This window comes from Pseudonaja textilis, chromosome 3 (assembly GCF_049901715.1).
Source record: "Pseudonaja textilis isolate UNSWEBS1 chromosome 3, rPseTex1.2, whole genome shotgun sequence".
NCBI lineage: Eukaryota > Metazoa > Chordata > Lepidosauria > Squamata > Elapidae > Pseudonaja > Pseudonaja textilis.
Window position 1 is genome coordinate 118661422 of NC_141992.1, and position 23580 is coordinate 118685001.

Here is a 23580-nt window from a genome sequence, read left to right on the forward strand (position 1 = left end):
GCACTTTGAACTTCTAAAATTCTAAATTTGTTACAACAGGGCATAGAACACTTAAGCCATTCTGAATTTTCTCTCATGAGATCTCAGGCAACACAAAATGTTTTGCTTGAAATACTTGAAGCAGGACTCTTTGGTCCAGGCTCAAATTAAAACACATGTTCCATTTTACTCCCTAATTAATTAATTAATTAATTTAATTCCTCGGGGAATTAAATTACTGGTGTTATCATCTGGTCATTCTTAAATTCTTGAAATTTATTTGAAGGAAGGAATTTCCATGGTATAAAACTAACCACAAATCATGGGAAACATAGCAAACTAAATTAAATGAAAATATGGTTTATTTTACACAAATGAAGAGTCAAGGTGATAAAACTGAGGAGGGAAAAATCCAGAAAGAAAAGGAAGACATTAATAAAGCAAATGAAGGGAAATGGATTCATTCTCACAATCATAAGAGTTCATTGCATTCATAAAAATTTTTACCCTCCAGTGAAAAATGCACTATCCAAATTATCTTTCTGTTTCAATGCAAGGTTATATTTATATAATGCATAAGAAAAGGAATACTTTTTATAAATAGCTTTAAAAGCTTATTGTCTCCTTGATGGTTCAAAACTATAAAGGAAACAAAATAAAAATATAGAAATTATGAATTTAATTTGTATAGTTTTGTTTTCATTTTTGTATTCTGATCTTTACATTTAAAGCTGAATGATTTTTAATAAGATTACAATTGATTCTCAGAGTATTAAAAAAATTGAGGCCAACAAATGCCTATATTCATGGCAGACCTGCACAGCATGTTACCATCAAACCTAGTTGGCTTGTTAATTGCTAGATAACTGTTCCTGTCTCTTATCCAGAACTTTATAAAAAAAACAGGTACCCTTGCATGCCTGGCTAACTGGAAATTTAGCTTAATAGATCACCATCTCTGCAAGCCTTATATAGATCAATATATTTTTGCCTTCACAAAAGCAATGGAAACTGGATATGTTTTTTGTATTTGCAGTACATGATACAGTGACTATAAAACAAAAATTCTTCTATGTGTTTCATCCACAAATCAGATTTGCCAATATACTCTGCAGCATTGCAAATTATTGGAACGGTTATTTTTTAAAAAATTAAATGTGCTTTATTTTTAATCAAAGAAGTTTGTAAGAATGTATTTTAATGCATCATACAAATGCTTTGTTTACCAAATTATAATAAGCCCTGGCTTGCATTCTGTGAGTTGAAAATGGAGGTAAGCAAATCCTGTGTTAATTCATAGAATACTCCAAACAGCCCTGGCAATCCTTTTTAAAAATACAAATTTTGTGGAAAGTGCCAGTTATTTGGAGGAAAGGGAAACCTTTAGAAATGATCAAATATTGGTATACTTTGAAGTCATATAGATAAAATGCCAATTATAATTCAATCAAATGATCATTAAAATCATATTAAAAGCATGTAAAAACCACAATTCAGTTTTTAAAAGGAACTATTGATCAAGAATATACAGTAGTTAGTGATTTTTTTTTAGTAACTGAACATTAAAATTTGTCATCTCATTTGAGAGAAACTCAAGTTAGTGCAAAAGAGTATATATATAAAAAACAAACTAACCTGTGACCCAGCTAGGTTCTTATTATGCCCATATAAAGGATATAACAAAAGGCTATTCTAAAAAAAACTAGTAGGAAATTAGACCAGCATGCAGATATTCTCTAAGCATTACTTGACATCACACAATAAGGCAACGCCACGTAATATCCAATGTTCAGGTGGTTGGGTAGTCCGTAGGTCCACTGCAGCAATGTAATTCAAATCTGTCCGAAGCGGTTTTTTGTAGATTGGACATGAATACAGGCGCGAATCTTTTGAGGCTAAGAAGAGGCAAACAAGAAAAGTTCATTTTTATAAGGTCATGAAGTAATTCAAATAAAATTTCAATCAACATAGCTTAAGTCAAAATGTTAAACAAGTGTTTAAACATGATAAGGAGCCATGGTGGTGCAGTGGTTGTAGTATTGCAAGACTAATTCTGCTGACTGCTAACTGCCAGCAGTTCAGCAAGTAGTTCAATTCTCAAAAGCTCAAAGTTAACTCAGCCTTCCATCTTTCCAAGGTTGATAAAATGAGGATCCAGATTGTTGGGGGCAATATGCTGACTCTGTAAACTGTTTAGAGAGAGCTGTAAAGCACTTGAAGCAGTATATAAGTCTAAGTGCTATTGCTAAGTTATCAAATCTTAGCTCGGCCAAGGATAGGTTGTGAAAACCACTTATAAAAAGATATTTAGCAAGATAAAAGGAACTAAGAGAATTTCTAATAAATTGGCAATACAGAATAAGGGGGGAGGGACTGAAAGACCTGAAATGGAACATTATATATGAGGAATCTTAATAGATATTTTTACTGCACCAAATTTATGACATGCAGCATCTTTGCATGTTACAAGGAAGTGAAAGGGCATAGCAAGGACAGAAATGCTTTCCAATATGCTGATTTCCTTAGTGAATAAGCAATAAAATATACATAAAAATGTTTTTAAAGTATTGCATAACTAGATTTTAATCAAAAGGTTTCTACATTTGAGTGAATAAAAACCATTTAAACCTCCATGTCACTTCTTCCACCACTTCAACAGTTTCACTTCACAGGGAAGAAAGCATCAGACAATAACCTGAACACTCCAGGGAGACAGACAGAAAAGCAGATGCTCCTTCAGGAAATTGTACATCAAAGCAGATGGGAGTTTAAAAATTAAAAGAAGCATGTTGAATTGGGCCCAGCATAATATGCACAGGCATAATATGTTCTTCAAGTAGCTCAACTCTAGTCATCCTTTCAGGATAATTAAAATTTCTAGGCCATTCTAAAAAAGAAACATTTATATTACAATACAGTAATTCAGTTGGGAGAGAACCGGAATGTGGATAATTACTGCCAGGATACCTTTGGAAAGTTAATTATCAGTGTATCAGACCATGGGCCCATCCTATTGTGCCCCACCATGGGCCAGTGGAGCTGGCGGCAGACGCAGACAGTGAGGTGGCTAGGGAGGAACATGAGCCAGTCCTGGAGTCTGGGAGTGCTCTGTGTCAGAGGCAGAGATGGGGCCAGGGCCATCTGACAGTTATCAACTACCTTTGGAATCGGAGTTCAGTCAGGCAGAAGAACAGCTGGAACCTGTTCCCAATGTGTGCATGCGCAGAGCTGCTAGGATAAGGGAACAGGGAACAAGGGTCAACATGGGAGTAAAGGCTCAGGTGACTGGTGAATGGCCCCTCCCATAGGGAATAAAGAGGAGCAAAGATATAGGCCAGGCAACTCTCCCAGCCTGATAAAGGTCTGTAATTGTGAAATCTCATGAAAGACTGTTTGGTGGGACTTTACTGGAAACGAGTTCCCTTTAACTTAAATAAAAGGGGTTTTATAAGGATGAGGAGCTGCTTCATGATCTTGGGATGCCTAAATCAGAACACATCCATACTGCAATCGTAATATGTTTTCAATGATGGGAGAAAAGTGTTCCAACACGAGAAAAAATGCTATTTCCCAACCTATTTTTGATCACACCTCTGAGAGGCCAATAATGTTGCTTCCCTCAAAGAAAGTAATATGGATTACTTTCAGAACAGGAATTGGTTTATTCTTCCAAGTCAGATAATTGACCTCCAGTTATTCCTCCTCAACACACTGGACTGTCTAGGTGTGTGGTCTTCTGTCACAATAGCTGGGAAAACACTACCTTCTGCCAGAACTCAGTGAACTGATCTATGAGACAGAAGACACCTTGTTCATCATTAAGTAATTGACACGTTGGGTCTATGGAGATTCTCCATTGTTCAGGTCACAGTTGTCCCAAAGGTGCTTTTCCAAAAGGCAACGGGACTTCCTTGGTATTTTCCTTGAAAATGTTTCACTTCTCATCCAATAAACATTCAGAAGTTTCCTTTTGGGAAAGCATCTCTGGGACAATTGACATACTGTGTCTTTCCAACTGAGTGAATGAACTCTAAGCTGATAACAGATGTTGGAATCAGTAAGCTCACTTGGGCCTATAGTGGCAATGAAGGGATGCAAACTATCAATGTTATTTGGAACAAATCCAATTCCCTGAAACACAAGTGGACCCCACTCCCCCTATCAATGTTGCCAATTACCAAGTCTCACCAGTATAGTCAATGGTAATGAATAATGAAAGTTATAATCAGTATCTGGAGAGTCATGCATTATCCAGCACCACACCCAATTTAGAGAGACTTTGGTTCTGTTAGACTAGAATATCATTGAACATGCCAAAAACAAAAAACAAAACCAATCACTTTGGAAGCACTGACCTATCTTGTAATAGTCATTTTTCTTACTTTCTACAATTACTCTTCAAATGTCAGTCCAATTACCTCATTTCTAGATGAGGTCCTTATCTGGATATTATTGATACTTCAACCAATATTCTTTGACAACTGTTTTATGTAGATTTTACCACAGACCCCCTTAGGAGACATAACACTCATGCCATGGAGATCATCAATATCACCCCAAAAGAATTCCTCATAATTGTCTTAAGTAGGAGCAAGACTATGGCAAGTTTTCCTAAAAGTCTCTGACATGAAAAGACTTGTGAGAAGCAACATCTGTACTCATTTTATTTCTTTCCTGGCACTGATCATCCATAGGATGGCAATTTTAAATGCTATCCTTAGAATCCAAGTAGAATAAGACCCCTTCATATTTTGGGTCATGCAGGATATTCTCAACTGAGAAGGGCATTTATACAGGCCTACAATATAGAAACCCCTTCATATACCCGCAAATCAGCTTCATAGGCACTTTGTACAGGCAGTCCTTGACTAACAACTACAATTGAGCCCAACATTTCTGATGCTAAGTGAAACACTTGTTAAGGGAACTCTGCCCCATTTTACAGCCTTTCTTGCCACTGTTGTTAAGTGAATCACTGCAGTTGTTAAATTAGTGAATGAGTCTGGTTTCCTCACTGACTTTGCTGTAAGAAGGTTGCAAAAGGTGATCACAGGACCTGGGGACACTGCAACCAACATAAATATGAATCCATTGCCAAGCATCTGAATTTTGACTATGAGGATGCTACAATGGTGGTAAGTGTGAAAATCTGCCATAAGTCACTTTTTTTGGTGTCATTGTAACTTAGAATGATCACTAAATGAACTGTTACAAGTAGAGGACTCCCTGTACAGTTGTCCAGAAGACATTTCGCTTCTCATCCAAAAAATCTGAAGAAGAAGCTCTGAAGAGATTAAGAAGCTTCTTGGATGAGAAGTGAAATGTCTTCAAAGAAAAAAAAAAACCAGAAAATCCTGTTGCCTCTTGAAAAAGCACCTTTGGGACAACCATGATTGAGAATCTCCACAGACATTTCCCTATACACTTATCTCTTACCAAAGGTAAACAAACAGATTTAACCAAAACTGTGTCACAAATAACTGAAAGAAAAAAGGCAGGACTACCAAGCTTGAGGTTTTATTGCAGTTGCATTTTTTCTTGTGGGACTTTATTTCTTGGGGTGGGGGAAGCTGTCTGTTTTCAGGTCAACCTTCCGAACCAAATTTCAGAAAGCAGAGCGACTGTCTGTCTCTAGCCCACTGTTGATTCTGACAGCTGTTTCCCCCCCTTCGCCGATCCCAAAGCTTCTTCCCTTCACTTCTGAAGTTGCACTTTCAGTCTTTTGACTTGTTTGCTCAAGCAGATCCAAACTCTATACATTCAGCTGTCAACAAGAACACCTACACACCAAGTAACAACTTGTAGCCTTGTTTTAAAAAATCCTCACAAGTGTAAAAAGCTGGGTGTTAGCTGATTGACATTTTTTTAAAAAATCAATAATTTAAGTGGAAAGAAATCCTTTGCCACTGTGTTGATTTTTCCCAAATGAACAAGTATGTTTTTTATTCTCTTCACTCATAGGTTTCATTTGGTTTTACACTGCAGGTCTGATCTAGCATAAGATGAAGTAGAAATGCATATTTTATTATAGTCTCCTCTTTATTGGCTAACACACTTCAAGCCGCTTCTGAGCATACAGTAGGTGGGAGGAAAGCAGCATACTTATATACTTATTATTTAGCCACTTTCATTCTGCCTAGAATATATCCATTGCAAATCAATCCTAAAGCTGGCAAAAGGAAATGGTAAAGTAGTTTCTATTGATCTGTTTAAATATAGGTATTGTTCCTATTGAGAAAAGAAATAAAAATGTGGGATTCAATAAACTGAGTTCTGCGTCCCTGTGCATCTCTTTTTTTTTCTCTATTGAACAAGTGTATACTAAACTTAATGACAATTCAAGGCTAAAAGGACACATGAATATAGCAGAACCAGCTTAACTTTGAAGCTGGACCTGGTGAAGGGTTTTTTAACATGTTTTTGTTCATAGAATAACTTAGGATCACTTGCAGAATCCAAGAACTGTGCCAATAAATCTTGTTTCTGTGCTTCCAAATGGTGATCATGGCTTAGCAGAGATTGTTTCAAATCAAACTCACCCCCTCTTTTGAACACAATTCATCATTTTCTAACACAATGTTATATTTTCTTAATATCCATAAAGCACATAGGTTAGCATTGCTGTTGCTAGGATTACAAAAATGAATATACTTTGCATACTATTGAGTAATACATATTCAATAAGGAGTATTTTAATATATTTGCTCCCAAAAGAGAAACTAGGAATAAAGCTTTTCGGGACCCTATATAAAAAAAAAATGGCAGCATTTGTTCTTCAGGAACTGACAAGCAAGCATTTTCATTTAAAATTCAAACATTTTTTTTTCATGCCACAAAATCTGTAGAATCCATAGGCTTTTTAAAACTGTGAAATACTCTTACTTAAACTGTGAAATATTGTATCATCAAAATCACATTCAATTTAATACTCACTGTTGTTTTCTGCATATATTCTTATTACAGGCATTGGTTCAAAGAGCACTTTAGGTTTAGATTCAATGAGTTTCATGTTCCTTTTGTCCCATCCAGCTCCTTCTAGGTAGAGGCCATATACATAGACTCCTTCAGAAGGAGGAGTTGAGATGTCATCATTCATCCACTTTGTGACCTCACTGCACAGAACCACACTGTCAAGTGCCCAACCCTTGTTTGCTCTTGTTATTTCCTGTTTCAAAGCAATGGAACAGTTAGAAGTTAGATCAAAATTTCTACCATCAAAGAACCAATGTAGTTTCAGAATAAATAAGCCAAAAATTGGAAAATACAATGGAGTCACATATTTTATTTTTCTCCTGAGCTTTTCTAATTATATACTAATTTCTATAGCATGTATACAAGTGAGACCCAAAGGTGTTTTTTCAAGAGGCACCTGGACTTTCTGGTTTTCCTTTGAAGACATTTCGCTTCTCATCTTCTTGGATGAGAAGTAAAACATCTTCAAAGAAAAACCAGAAAGTCTAGTTGCCTCTTGAAAAAGCATCTATGGGACAACCATGACCTGAATGACTGAGAATCTCCATAGACATCTACAAGTGAGAACTAAGCAGTTTTTTTGTTTTTCAGTTTTGGTCCCTTCAGGTCAGTCATGATTCCTAGCAACTGCCTGGCAAAGGCTCTGCATTTTTCTTGGCAATATTTTGGAAGTGGTTAGTCCTTGCTTGCTTGCTTCTTAAGGCTCAGAGCAATTGCCTGGCCCAAAGTCACCTAGGTGGTTTCATGCCCACAGTTTCCCATTTTCTAGATTGTTGCCTCAACCACCACACTAAACTGACTCTCTAACATAACTTCAGGTAGGTATACAAGTGAGTGCTTCCCTAAGTGATACTTCTTTCATATTTCTTATTTCTCTTTCTTTATAGAGCCTCACTCAACTCATTACATTCTGTCAAACTATCTGGTCAATGCTTTTATTGCTCAGGAAATCAGCTGTAAGGTAGATTAAAGCCTAGTTCAGAAAGCCAATATATACTAGTTATCAAAAGTATCAGAAAAGTGGGACTAATTTAGAAAGATATTTTATAAAGGAGTCAAAAGTTAATTCAAATTCAGAAGCCACAACTTTCTCTAAAAAATTACCAGTTAGAAGAGGTTTTAAAGTTTTGATTTCTTGAATACTTCCTTGTAACAAAGGAGTTTTCACTCTCCTAGTAAGGGGAGGCCACCTGTCTGCCAGTTAATGCCTACAATCTGTTGTTAGCAAATTCCTGTTTCCCTTCCTAGAAATCAAAAAGCAGCAGGTTCTTCTTTTTCGTATTTTAATCTACCACAGAAGAAGCAAAGATGCCATGTAAAGGAGACATCCGATCAAGAGAAAGGTTTAAAACAGTATTTTAGCAGTGGAGTCCTCCCTGCAGAATAGGAGTTAGGCCAGAGCCATGCACACAAAAACACACAGTTGTACAATACAACTGGCTGGCTGCTGGGAAGCACAGAATACCAAATTAGGGAAGCTCTCTTTGTCTAGCATAAGAGTCACTGGCAGCTGCCAGGAATCAGCTGGTTGCTGTGTTCCATTGTGAGCTACATAGACAGCTGGCGAGAGCCATGACAACCAATTGCCCAAGTGCAACAGGCAGTTTTATATATTTGACTTAGAAATATCTGCTTGTCAAAATCGTGGGGAACCATAAAGTCTGAAATTTAAGATTCAGAATATTTCCCTGACAATAGAGCTTTGTTCTTGGATTTCCAAAGACTACATTTCCCTGCCATAATTTATTATTGACTTAAGCTCTCTCAAGCCTAATGCAACATTTGTAAGGTAGAAGACTGGAACACCCTATGCCTCATCACAATCATGAAAATGGAAAAAAAAATAGTTAAAGAAAAGTGAGGTCTAATTATACCAGCCCTAGTTTCTTCAAGAAGGCAAAAGCAACTCCATTCACTTTCCTGAAAATAGATTATATCTTCACATGTACGATATTCATTTCAGATAAAAATCAAAACAAGTGGACAGAATTGTAGAGCAATCAGATATTTAACCTGTCTCATTGCAGTTAAAAAGCCCTGGGGATTGAAGAATCCTGTCATCCAAAAGCAATTTGGTCGTTTCTCAAAAATCCAAGAATGAAATTGCCGGTTTCTTTCAAGAAGTTCAGTAAACCAAAAACCAAGTGTGCTGGAAGCCCAAGATGCCTAGAAACCGAGAAAAAAAAATATGGTACAAGAAACTACACTGTACAATGCTTCAAAACTTGGGGGTTGAAGACGTAAAAAGTATCTAGGTTGTATACTGCATTTTTTCAGAAGACTCATATGATGGATTACTCCTCCATGCTAAAGACAAGATATCAGAGAAAAGAGTAACCAGATTTATCCTCCTTATATGAAGGAACTTTCAGTCAAGTTAGCTTCTAGTCCTTTCCCACCCAAATCTGCAGTAGTACACGGTAAGTGGATCAAGATACTCTTATAAAACATTGGATGCAGATGATTATACTACTCATGAAGTAAATGCTTTTTTTTTTTAAAGAGAAGTCCCAGTAGATACTGCAGTACAATTAGTCCTCGACTTACAACACTTCATTTAGTGATTGCTCAAAGTTGCTACATCATAGCAGCCCCATGGTCATGTGATCCAAATTCAAACCCTTGGCAACTGATTCATGTTTATATTGGCTGCAGGATCCCAGGGCCTGGTGATCTCCTTTTGTGACCTTCTCACAAGCAAAGTCAATGGGGAAGTCAGATTCATTGAGCAACTGTGTTACTAGCTTAACAGCTGCCGTGATTCATTTAACAGGCCGTAAAATGGGGCAAGATTCACTTAACTAATGTCTCACTTAGCAACATATATTTTGGGCTCTATTGTGGTCGTAAATCGATGGCTACCTGTACTAAAGTGATAAGACAGAAATGGCATGGTGAAATTACTACATGAGACATCTTTCCTATATGTATGGCCTAGAAATTTCTTACTGGAATGGCATGTAATGCTAAGTAAACATATGAAGACACGCCTTCAATTACAAGGAATCAATTAATTAACAGTAACTGTGTAGATGTGTTTAGGTGCTTTGACCATATCATAATTGGATTAGGGGAGTTAATACAGAAGAATGATGGCATAACATTATTTTCCTTCTAATGAAACAACAGTACCAACCTTTCTCCAGCGCTCTGGGATTCGTGCATCATACATACAATCCAGAGCATCCCTGAGATTCTCATTCATGATTATGGTTCCATCAATGGCCAGTTTAAGATCTGTCAAAGTGTTTCGCACCAGAGCGATAATCCTTTGCATTCTGTCAATTTCCTGCCGCAGAAAGATGTTCATTGGCTGAAATGGTCCCATTTGCTGAAGTCTTTCCTTTACCTAACATGAGATAGAGAATATTTAAATACAATGCCAGTTAGCATGCTGACCGCCATGTCCACTAGGCATTAGCTACTGACTTCTATAAAATTCTAGGCAGAGGAAATGAAATGGGAGGAAAACTTTTTTTTTCAAAGAGGCAAGGAGCATGAACTCCTTGAACATTAAAATCATGTACAAGAAGCTTGTCTAAAAAATATCTGAATCAGTTATTTCAAAAGTATTTGAAAATAAATGCAAGTATACAAATGGCATGATATTTAGAGGGTTAATGTATTCATAATTCTCTATGGAAAAGCTATAAAACAAATACAGAAAGCTTTGATATGTGAAGATTTAATAAAATCTAATTATAAATATAAATATCAAATCAAACCAAGTAAGTGATCAAATATACATGAGTGTATTTCCATGCAAGCGCCAACTAGGAGAATACGAGTTCTAGTTTTAGGCACAAAGCCAGTTGGGTAACCTTGGTCCAGGTTTTCCATTCTCTGTCCTAGGAAGAAGACAATGGCAAGCCCCTTCTGAAAAACCTTGCCAATAAAAATATAGGGACATGTCCAGGCAGTCTCCAAGAATCAAACAGAAATGAAGGGGGGAGGGGAGAAACTGCATATGCAGTAGATCACATTAATCAAAAAGGCTGACTGAAGTGCTCATTTTGTTATTACTTTGAATTGATTTTTGTCCCGGAGCAATACCTATTTTTTATAAGCAAATATCTTTCAGTTGGCCTTTTTTGTTGATTTCCTTATTTGGATATCAGTATATTTTATCATTTACTAGCTTGATACCCGTGCTTCACTATGAAACTATGTATTCAGGTTTAGTTTTGGGGGAGGAAAATAAAGGGGGGGATTTCTGCCTCTGCCTACCAGCATCCATTGGTATTCATCTGGCTAGCGTCCTGTCAGTGTGTGGGAGAGTTGAGGGCTGTCTGGATATTGAAACAGTATTTGCTGTGTGAACAAGAAGGAAACAGCAAGGAGCCTGGGTGTGGCTTAGCTCAACTGTTCTGTACCAAAGCTGCTTGGTGCTGTGAAACTGAAACTGAAACTCCTCTCCTCTGCTTGTATTTTGCATTTGGTACAGCTTTTTTTTCAAGTGGAGAGGGGGAATAGTACTCCTTATCATCAGAGCGTGTTAATAATAATATAGGAAATGCTAATGGTCTGATGGTCATTTCGAAAAATCCTTTCTTAGTGAGCACCTAGAAGCCAAGAGGAACATACGTTTGTAGGCTTTACAGTTCTGGAGATTTTGTGATGATGCGTGAGTGGTATTTCGCATTTATATAGATGTCTACAATTACATTACATATAGATGTCTGCCAATTAAAACAAAGAAATATAACCGGCTGTTTCTCTCCATTTTGAAACTGGCCTGCTTTGTCGTAAAGCACCATATGCAGGGGTGAGATTCTACCAGTTCACACCTATTCGCTAGAACTGGTTGTTAACATTCTAAGTAGTTCAGAGAACCGGTTGTTAGAAGAAATTACTGGCCTAATCCTGTAAGGAAGGCTGGAAGGAAATATTCTGGTGTTGCTTACTGGAACTGCCTCTCTGTTAACCCTTACTACATTCTTGGCAGGACTAAACTTCTTGTCTCAGGAACTTCTCTGGAGTTTTTTTCCCTCCTTTGCTGGTACTTTGCTTGTGTGGAGTGACCATTCAAAGTTACAATGGCACTGAAAAAAGTGACTTATGAACATTTACAACTGTTGCAGCTTCCCCACAGTCATGAGAGGCCAGGCGCGGAGATGCGTGCCTCGATGTGAGTGATATTGAGTTGGCCATGCTCAGCCATAAATATGACCACCAAGCCATGCCCACCAACTAAGCCACGCTCACAGAGCCGGTTGTTAAAAAATTTGAATCCCACCCCTGACCATATGCCTCTTTGTTATTTAGCTTCACCAGTTCATTCCTTAATATCTATGTTACAAGCATAGTGAAAATATTATTTTTGAAAAAGGCGGATTAAGAAAAAAGGGGTTCCCCCCCCCCCCAGTTAGACAACATGAAAAACAATTCCAATTTAGCCGATGCTTCCTATCTCAAGATTGTATGAACTTACTTCAAAAGGCACATAATCTGCAGGTAGTTTCTCCAACATATCATCAGCAAGCCTGGCCACTACAGCTTCTCGGGTTTCACCACTTCCACTAGAGCTATCTTTGGGCTGAATGCTGAGGATGGTGTCTAGCACATCTTTTGCCAGTTTGCTCTGATAAGTAATATCAGCATTGGGATGCAGCCCAAAGACTTCTGGAGTATCATAAGCAGGCAAGCCCTGTTCAAGGCAACATAAAGCACATATAACAAGGGTTACCTTGTGGTCAGAGGGCCAGTCAGTACATTTTATTAATATAGAGTAATATAGAGACTCTTCTAAAGTACTGGTGGAAATGAGTATTTAAAAAGCAGAGTGGCAATAGCAAACATATTTTTTTAAAAAACAGCATCAGAGAACACAGCAAAAAATGAATAAAAAGGAATAAAAATCCCTATTTTAATGCATTATTGATTGAGGGTTTAACATTAAAACACTGAAAATATAACAGTACACTGGAATCTAAAAGAATATTTGTAATATGTGTGTGTGTCTGTGTGTGTGTGTGTGTGCATATAGTATGTGTGCATGTGTGTTTATATATACACACAGAGACACATACATGTGTCTGCGTGTGTATAGTGTATGTATATATACAGTATAGTGATACATATACATATATAATGTTTATAAATGTGCCCGTATATGTATCTTTAAAAAGATAACATCAACAAATAGTTAGATTTCAGATTTTTCATTTATACAATACATTTCAGGAAATTATTACATAAGGTGAAAGAATAATTATCTAACTTAACACTTGTACGGTGCTTTGAAGTAGTTTAATTGTACTAACTGAACTTAGAAGTTCAGTTTAATTGTAACCCTGATACCATAATCTTTATGTATTTATATAAAACTGCTTATCAGCAATACTCTTCTTTGTCATGGTAACACCATCATTCTCCCACCCCCTTTACATTGTTCTGATTTTAGCATCAAAAAGAAATGCATTGTCACTGACATCAACACAAAGGCAATTTTCAAATCAAGAATTTCCAGATGTTCACAAATGTCTTAAATATTACTATCTCTGAGGCTGTGAGGCAGAAGTTCAATCTACCTACTTAGCACATTATTAATTTCTCAGTTCCTTTCATATTTTGATATTAATTTCTTTACTTTAAACATCCTTTCTATATATCTTCAGAGTTCTTGTCTGCAATTTCTATACAGGATATTTGATTAAGGAGAAAGTATGCTAGAGCACTGACTTTGTGAATAAAGAAAGCTTTTGATTTATTAACTTCAGCTTTGCCTTCAATTTTCCTTTTATTTTCCAATGATAACAAACCTGTATGTAGTGCAGGTACTGGTCCACTGTAGTACACTTGGGTATATTGTATCCTTTGTAAAATGAAAAGTCTTGGCTGAACATGCTTTCACTGAACCACACTTTAGCAAATGTGTTAAGGAGCCTTTTGTCATAGTCATCTGTCACCCTTCCACCATACTGAATTTCCCCAATCATATAACGGACAGTATTCCAGGACACACCCTGAAAAAGATTTTTAAAAATATGGTATGTTCATGCAACCGTATACTTAAATAAATGTATGTGTATATAATCAATCAGAATAGAGCTGGAAGGGACCTAGTCCATGTGCATATGAAAGATCTGAAAATTCCTATGCATATATTATCTTATTCTGAACTAGACTAAATCAAAAACAGTTCCATTATTAAATTGGAATCCTCCCCCTATTTACTTTTCTATCTCTCTCTTGTTGTTAGCTATCTTCTTTCTCTTCCAACAGCATATTATAGCCATCCAATATGTATTACATCTGATATCAGGACATCCATCCTTATCTCTAAATCTAAGCTAGTGAATTTAATGTTTAACAATAAAGGTTAATGGACTATATTACATTGAGTGAAGATTGGTGGACAACCTCATAAATTATTTCAAGTTTCATATATGCTGCTAGAGATTTATTTCCAGCCAATTAGTGCCAATTAACCTTTTTGATGTCCATGTCATCCAAATGGTTCTGAACAAACTGTACTGTGGCATTGAAATCAGCTTGGTTGAATTCATAAGGAATATTCCATCCTAGAGGTCCAAATTTCCTTCTCTCTTGAACAGTGGAGTGGAGGAAAGCAACAGCATATAACATTGGCTTCCATTGCACCATATTGCTGATGTCCAAGAGATCTTGATTCACACCTGTAACAAAGTCATTGACCATTATAAACAAACTTTCCTATAAATCCCTTAATGAAAAGCTTTCTTATTTTGTTTTGACTTTCTGGAACTGCATTTTTCCTTGGCAATTCCCATTTAATCACAACTTCTACATGATAGTTACTTACACAAAAATAATAGCATATTTCCCACTTATAAGCTACACTTGAAAAGAACAACCATACATAGGTATCAAATCAAAATTCTCTAAACCAATCACAAATCTTGAAGTAATAGAACCATGGTGGCATAGTGTTAGAATGTAGTATTGCAGGCTAATTCTGTTGAGTTTGATCCTGACTGGCTCAAGGTTTACTCAGCCTTCCAAATTTCTTAGGTCAGTAAAATGAAGACTCAGATTGTTGGGGACAATATGCTGGCTCTGTAAAACTGTTTAGAGAGGGCTGTAAAACACTGTGAAGTGGTATATAAGTCTAAGTGCTATTGCTATTGCTAATATATATGAATGAAAACACTCAGTGAAAAAAAAATAACTTTCTGCTAGTAATCATTTTCAATAGTCAGACATGCCTGAATTGATAATTTACTGATTAGCAAATGATCAGAACATTCAGCTATTTATAGGCATGCCTGTAGCCATTTATCTTATATTTTATATATGTTTAAAGTAGAAAATCCAGAACAAATTGACTGATCAAAATACTCCAAGCACCCTTAAGATCATTCAAGGTACATGATTTTGTCTCGCTAAAAACTGAATAAAATATTCAATTTTATGGGGAAAATTTATCAAATATCTGTTTGACAGATGAAGCTAAATTACTCACCTCCGTACGTTCTCTTTAGGCCAGCTTTTAGTCCCTGGGGAGGTTCATTAGTGAATTTTATAGACATCTGTAGAAGGGTAATAGGAAAGTGTTTGTGGACCTCTGTAGTCATCCACAAGCGAAAGGCCTCATGAATTATCTCTGTTTCCACAATAGTGTCCATCAGCTCATCCATAAAGTCAAGACCCAAGTGGCAGTTCTGCAAGAGGGCCCATCCACCCTAAGAAAATAAGATGTTAAGAGACATGCTCATTTTGGAAATTAACACCATGCATTCAGATTATTGTTACCTTCCAATGATATTCAATTCACAATTCCTCAGTGCTGACATAGTATTTTGAAAATAAATCATACTTTGTTTCAAGCTCCAAAAGTAACTGAAGTAGAGCCAATAAACTAAGAAAACGAAAGAATTCTATGGATGCTACTTAGAATAGATTTGATTTTTAGTGGTAGGACAGACGCCATCTTGTACATATCCAACTAGCATAATCTTTCACTCAATATCACCAACAATGATCAATTTTATTTTGAAAATGAAATTCAACAAAGTAACAACTTAATTTATCTGCAATATGAATGTGTGTCACCCAAGCAATATATCTACTCCCAAATATAAACATGTATTGGATTGTGCCTAGAATTTAGCAACGTTTTTGAATCAAAATATATGGAGTAATTGATTTTAAAACATAATACATTTTCATTTTCAGAATGCTACTGGCTAGAAATAATCCCATTTTTGCTCTTTAGAAATAAAAAGAGAAAGTCTATTCCATAAACAATATTAGTTATGCTATATTCATGCTTAGCTAAACCTCACTAGTAATTTGTAAGGTTTTTTTTTTTTTAAAGTGGCCTACACCAAATTAGCATGGAAAAGTTGCCTTACATGAGCCATTGTTTGTTGCAGGAGTTTACGTGCATGGACTTCTTGTCCCTGACCCATGGAAACGCAGCGTGTCTCAATTTTCAACCTTTTCCCCAAAGCAAAGATTGAATCAGTAGGATCAGAGCCCATTGACAGGAAGCAGATGAGAGGTGTGCGTGGATCAGATTCTTCCCAAGTCTTCTCCAAATCTAAAATGACCCCTTCCGCATATTTTTCTCCCATGGTATCCATAATGTACTTCCTAGCCTAATTTTTTTTAAAAAAGAAATATATTAATGTTTCACTTGTACTTAATAGTAAAAATGCAGGGTCTTTGGAGACAAAGCATTTAGGGAAGAATTTGCAGGATATTTGATAAAGTCAAACATGAATGTACAATCAACTCATTAGAACATTTCAGAGGTGTGGTGTAAATCTTATTATACCATGTGAGTGGTGGTATTTTATATATCTAATTACTAAATGTTCCTATTTAAAATAATGTCTGTGGGATTCTCACTAAACTTTAATAGGCACAAGGTGCCTATAGCAGTATTTGCATTTCAGCATTCTCATTGCAAGCAACAGGATAAATATCCAATTTGTAAAGCTGGGGTTGAAGCCAAATGGTATTTATTCACTTGCTGATATAAGAACAATTTCAATCCCTTCATCACAAATAGCACTGAGGTTTACTGGAAAGCAATGTGCAATTACTGCTTTCCCCAAAGCTAGTGGTTAAGGCATTGCTTCATTCATTTCTTGGAGATTTTCCACAATACAATGATATCCCTGGCTATGTTTACGCTACTATAAGTTTAAGGGAAAGCCTAGACCTCAGGGAAAAAAACATTCTCTCCATCCATAAGATCAAGAGCTGGTTTTGAAAATGCAGCCCTTGGGAAATATTAGATATCTCATCAGTATTCAACGACATTGATTATAGAATTTTTCTGGACCCCTGAATTGGTTGGGAGTTCAAAGAACCATTTTAGAATGGTTCAGTTCCTATCAGAGTAAAAAGATGTAACTGATGTTAATGGGTGCTGAGCACCTGAACCCTTGATCATCCTTTATGGGATGCCAGGAGTCTTGATACTTCCCTTCCCTTCATTTAATGTCTATGTGAAATTGATGGGTGAAACCAGGCATGAGACTTGGGCTAGATATCAACAATATCCTAACAATATCTAATCGTATGTCTCCGTCGTGGGGAAGGACAAGACTGCAAGTTCTTACTCCTGACTGAGGCTAAAATTGAATCTTAGGTAAATTGAAATTGAATTCTAGGCAAGAGTAACCCACTATTTATTCCAGAAGCTATAAAATTTGGCAGAGACTCCCCGCCCCCCACAAGCTGACTCTTGATAAGATTACAAAATCTCCCTGAAGAAGCAGAACTATTACTTGAGAATTATCCTTGATTCATGGCTTCTACTTGATTAGCAAGTGGAGATTGTGGCCTGGGAAAACTTTGCCTGCCCATGGCTGCTGTACCGATTGTGGTTCTTTTTTAAAGTGGGAGGTACTCGTGTCTTCATTATCTTGAGACTGATTTATTGCCATATACTTTATTCGAAGCTACTTTTGAACTAGGAAAGTTTATTTTGTACATATTTCTACAATCTATATGCTGGTAGTTGAAAACTATTTCAACAATGCAACATCAATACTGTAGATACTGCATTGCTATCAGTGTGCTTCTGAATACAGTCTGAAATGCTGGCTTTGAACTTTAAAATTTTGTATATTTTAGATCCATGTTATTTTATCCTCTCCAGAGTCTGGAGGAACTAAAATGTATTTTATACTGTGCTGCTCCTGTGGCAATAGAAGAATGAAATAAAATAATAGCCTTATGAATGTACATGTGGGAAAGTGAAGCCGTTCTCCCTTCAAATGACTCAGCTAAAGATATTCCTGAGATTGTGTTTGTGTAGGTATAGGACTGTATACGTGATGCATAACAACTACAAAAATATTCTTCGCTATATTTTATTATTAAAACTTTTATACATTACCTGAGCAATAGTTCTATCAGGACACCAAGACCTAATAAGAAGAAGACGTCTGAAGCAGTCCAGAGCTTGATCATAGCCACTGGGAACAAGTTCTTCTTCTGGTTTTTCCTTATCAAACCAAATTTTCCACTGTTTTTCTGTCCGTGAGATCTGATAATACAATGAGAGTATCATATTCCATAGGACTCATCAAACACAGTCCCCTTTTCCTGATTCAAAAACATTTGTTGAGGACATCTCTCATGTTGGAGTGACCATCTTGGGGCCAGTCTGCTATTGAGTTGGATCAAGGTGATCTGGCAGGACAATGTTTTCCACAGGAAAATGGAAGAAACCCCTTACGTGAACATTCTGCGTCACACAGAAGTGTCTTTGGATGGATAATGACCTGTTAAGGTTTAACACTGAAGGACTACCAACTCCCATCAGTCATGGAGTTCTGTACTTCTTGGCAATATTAACAGTAGTTGCAAAACAAGCCAAAACTTGGCTTGTGTAGAATGTTTTCCCTTCACGGATTGAGGGTGTTGGACTGTCAAATATTAACTTAATGGAAGACCAATACACACCTTCAAGGTTGCTATTCCTATCATTAAACTGACAGTTTAAACAGCACTGTGTAGGCACTTATCATAGGACAAACCCATCCCCTCTGCTGCACTTGCTTTATTTCTGTGTTTGCTAGAGAGCATCATCACCAGTATAGCAGCAACAACAACAGCAGCCTCTCTCCTGTTCTTGTGGCATCCCAAGGTAAAGTAAGAGGAACACTGAGGGGGCAGTGATTTTGAGAACAGATGTTTCTCTGACCTTGAAGATTGGAGAATAGCATATTCTATATGGCTGAACTTTCAAAGAATATGACATCTCAGATAGCTGAATGAGTGACTCTGTGTGCTTTTCTGAAAGGACCACCATCAGGGTAGGGCTGTTGGGGGTTCGCAGGGGTTCAGGAGAGACCCTAGCTAAGATTCTGTGCAATTCAGAGAACCCCAAATCCCACTCCTGGCTGGCCCTGCCCCCCCAACCCACTCCTCCCAGGAGTCCCCATGTGGCCTATTTGGGATGCAGGTAAGTATGGGGTGCGCACGGAGGCTTGGAGGGGGCAAAAAACAGGCCTCCCAGAAGTTCGGGAAGGCTGGAAATGGGCCCCTTTCCAGCTTCCAAAGAACCTCCGGAGCCCAGGAGGCTGTTTTCACCCTCCAGGAAAGCCTCCGGAGCCCGGGGAAGGCAAAAATGCACCCCACCCCACCCGGCTGTGATGCAGAAGGCCGACTAGACCACTCCCACCATGGCCACACTCACCCAGCAGAGAACCCCTGATCACCATCTTTCTTAGTTGTATGGGTCTTTATTCATAGTTCTAGCTGCAATGAACTATAAGCATTAATACACAGTGCAGTTTTATTTGCTCCAAAATGTAAAGATGAAACTTTTATCCTAGGTACATGTCAAGAAGCATTTTTCCAGCAAGTTCTTACACTAGATTTAAAGAACTGGTTTAATTTTAAAGCATTAGCTCCATGTAACTAGGTTATTTAAAGAAATAGAATGCTTTATTGACCAAGTGTGATTGTAAACACAAGGAATTTGTCTTGGTGTAAATGCTTTCAGTATACATAAAAGAATCATAACGTACAACACTTAATGATAGTCATAGGGTACAATCAGCAATCAAATCATACTAGGAAACAGTTAATATCAATCGTAAGGATACAAGTGACAAAGTTACAGTCCTACAATCACAAGTGAGAGGGGATGGGTGATAAAGAGTGATGAGAAGATTAACAGTAATAGTAGTGCAGACTTTGTAATAGTTGAACAGCGTTGAGGGAATTATTTGTTTAGCAGAGTGATGGCTTTCAGGAAAAAAACTGTTCTTGTATCTAGTTGTTCTGGTGTGCAATGCTCTATAGCGTCGTTTTGAGGGAAGGAGTTGAAAGAGTTTATGTCCGGGATGTGAAATATGCTTTATATGCCTTTATGCCTTTGGATCTGAACCAAGGCTGGCTGACTGGCTTGTTTATGGTTTACCATCACCACTAGAGATGAATGTGAATTTGAATATGTAGTAAAGTGTATTCTGTAATGATCTCAGAACATTTGTTTCTGAAACATCAGTGCTTCCAGTTCTACATTTGCCAGATAATATATATCCAAGGCAAATCAACACATTGAAATTGAAATCCATTAAACTGTCAATTGAAACAAACTGCAAAAACAAAATATACCAACTCCTACTGGTACCTACTTGGTCAAGAACATCTGAAAATTGTCTCAGTTTACTGAGCTCCACCAAATTCAACCAAGTCATATCCAGAATCCATCTAGCTGGTTTAGGAGGACAAGCTTTTAGATCCAAAGAAGCACCACCTGAAAATATATATTAAAAGTTTAAAGTTTTTTAAAAAGTAGAAAAAATAATAATACCCCCCCACACACACACAGAAAGAGCACATACACAAACTCTCCCTTACTTAAACACCTATGCTAGAATTTAAGACTATGTCGCCTACTCTGCATGATGTTGAATATCACACGTTAAATTTCACTTAGAACCTTACACCAGAAAGTCACAAAATTTGCAGGTTGCAGTGTACAAGGCTTATCAGTTCAACAAATTCAATATTCAATCAAGTGATGGATAGGGCCCACACCCTGTGAAGCATCAGGTTAGTATCTCTAATTACTGTTTTGTACAGGCAAGGAGAAAACAGCACAGGACCATACTCTAAGAATGTGATGTAGTTGCTATGACCTTTAATCAGAGTTAGGAACTCCTCGTGTTTGACTTTGCCCCACTGCAAATCAATCTTCAAGGTAAGCAGCAACGTGAACAGAAACTTGTGCTCCTCATAAAGCCCTCGTGCGGCATATTTATACACTTCATAGGTCATATGCTCAATGATATTTGCTATTCTTTTGCTTGTAATTGGGCTCTTGACAGACCTATTCAAAAGAAAAGGAGAGGATAAAAGAGTAATATAATTCCTTTAGGGCAAAGATTTTAGAAAGGGTAAAAATATACACGAATAAAGCATTTTCAAAGCTGTACTTAACAATACTGAGTTCATGCAAAAGCAAACAGAGTTGCTGAGGCAAATTCAACATGACATTAAATACTGTTCGATCAATATGATCCAGCTGGCTAGGACTATTTGGACTGCTGAGAGTTCACTCTTCTTTTGGATAGATTGAAAGGTGTTTTAGCTTGATATAATTAATTCCCTTGATCTTTATCCCTACTAGTCCTCCCTCCCTTCCTTTTTTTTTCATAATGCAGTGACCACTAAAGGGAGGGCCTAGCCCAGACTGCCATAACTTCATATTGGGATGTGGGATCTTCAGCAGACACTTTCTAAATGAATAGACAGGATTGGCAGAATTGTTATAGATAAGCCAGAGGTCATCAAACTTGACAACTTTAAGACTTGTGGACTTCAACTCCCAGAATTCTCCAGCCAGCATAGCTGGAATTCTGGGAGTTGAAGTCCACAAGTCTTAAAGTTGCCAAGTTTAGGGACCCCTGCTCTAAACAATTTGAAAAGCTAGTGATCCATAGCCTCTGCTGGGACAGCAGATGACAGCTGTGCCTAAGAGGCCTTTGCACAACATCTTGTGGTCCAATTGCATCCCTTCTATGATCTGGAGGCTCCACTTCCTGCTATTCACATCTCAGTCATTTCCCAATTGTATTAGTGCAATGTGTTCTCTACAGACTGCCCTTGAAAACCATCTAGGAGCTACAATTGATCCAGAAGGCAGTAGTATAAGGAGGAGTATACTTTGTTGTGTTCATGAACATAATTATTTCATGAGCTACTCTGACTCCAAAAAGTGCAGGTGGCATAAAATAAGGTTCTTTGCAGGATTGCCTATCTCTAGTGCTATCTGTCATCTCATATACTGTGGGATGGGCACACTTAAGAGTCCCTTACCTGAAGCAATGTCACCTGGTGGACTTGTACCATTGGGTGGATTTGATCACAAAATAACAGAGTTGGAAGGGACCTTGGAGGTCTTTTAGTCCAACCCCCTGTTCAAGCAGGAAACCCTATATTATTTCAGACATATGGTTATCCAATTTCTTCTTTAAAACCTCCAGTGTTGTAGTACCCACAACTTCTGGAGGCAAGTTGTTCCACTGATTAAATTGTTCTCACCATCAAGAAATTTGATTTTACTCTTGGAGCCCCAACTGAATTGAGAAAACTCTTAAGCTGAATTGAAGATGCGTTCTGTTTGTAAGCATTAGCACAACTAGGAAGGTTTCAAAAAGCATTACATGTTCAGCTTAACATGTTATGTAAATTCAATCTCTATCTCCACAGGCTAAAGCCTAGGATAGGAAGATAATTCATTGAAACTTAAGAGTCTCAGTTGCTTAAGTTGCGCAGCCACATAATTTTTGATAAATAAATAAAATTAAGCTAACACTAAAAGAGGTGTTTGCAATCTTAGAGATCAGCTTGTTAGTAATTCCTGATTTCTCATCTTCTCATTTATTTGCTTGTAAGTTACTGGAAATGTTATGTGAGCATAGTTCTCTAATATACCACAGACAAAGTGTCTATGTTCCAAGCCCACACTGGATGGGAATTTATGAAAATTGTGGTCCAAAGTATGGGGCAAAGCTATACATCACATACATTAGACAGTAAGCTATGCATTAGACCAGTGGTTCCCAAAGTGGGTGGTACCTCCCCTTGGGGGCAGTGGGATGCCTTAAAGAGGTACTGAGAGGCAAGGGGGCCAGCAGGGGGGTGCTAAGAAGCGGCAGCGGGCACTGGAGGTGAGCGGCAGGGCACAATTCAGGGGTGAGAAAAAATCCCACCACTGTGTTCGAGGCAAGGCCCCACAGGATCATCCCATTGACTTGCACACTCTGGTGCAAGGAGCTCCGCCCCCCCAAACCCAGCGTTGGGAAAGGAGAGCAAAGCCTTTTCAAACATCCCACCGCCGTGTTCTGGGCGGCAGGGCGGCACCCCGAACACAGCGTTGGGAAAGGAGAACAAAGCCAGAGTGGCTTTGCTCTCCTTTTCAAACATCCCACCGCCGTGTTCAGGGTGGTGGGGTGGCACCCCGAATGCAGTATTGGGAATAGGAGAGCAAAGCCTTTTCAAACATCCCACCGCCCTATTCTGGGCGATGGGGCAGAGCCCCGAACACAGCATTGGGAATAGGAGAGCAAAGCCAGAGTGGCTTTTCTCTCGTTTTCAAACATCCCTCCGCCGTGTTCCACCCCATTGAGCTCCTTGCACCAGAGGTACCTGCCCAAGCACGTCTGGAGCAGT

The 23580-nt window shown here is 37.8% G+C and overlaps 1 protein-coding gene across 3 annotated transcripts in view; it reads right to left on the reverse strand.

Annotated features, from left to right (window-relative positions):
• Positions 1-323: 323 nt before the first annotated feature.
• DNAH5 (dynein axonemal heavy chain 5) overlaps positions 324-23580 on the reverse strand; it is a 153127-nt gene continuing 129870 nt past the window's right edge. For 2 of the 3 annotated variants that reach the window (XM_087930711.1, XM_087930710.1), the window contains 12 exons: positions 21045-21235; positions 20538-20659; positions 18287-18436; positions 16287-16532; positions 15395-15614; positions 14383-14588; positions 13713-13916; positions 12383-12598; positions 10088-10300; positions 8965-9117; positions 6913-7144; positions 324-1874 (listed from right to left, as the gene is read on the reverse strand). In XM_087930711.1, the coding sequence (XP_087786837.1) occupies positions 1723-1874; positions 6913-7144; positions 8965-9117; positions 10088-10300; positions 12383-12598; positions 13713-13916; positions 14383-14588; positions 15395-15614; positions 16287-16532; positions 18287-18436; positions 20538-20659; positions 21045-21235 (2305 nt within the window). In that variant the 3' untranslated portion in view covers positions 324-1722. The remainder of the gene's footprint in view (positions 1875-6912; positions 7145-8964; positions 9118-10087; positions 10301-12382; positions 12599-13712; positions 13917-14382; positions 14589-15394; positions 15615-16286; positions 16533-18286; positions 18437-20537; positions 20660-21044; positions 21236-23580) is intronic. The other variant, XM_087930712.1, reaches the window with a different exon arrangement.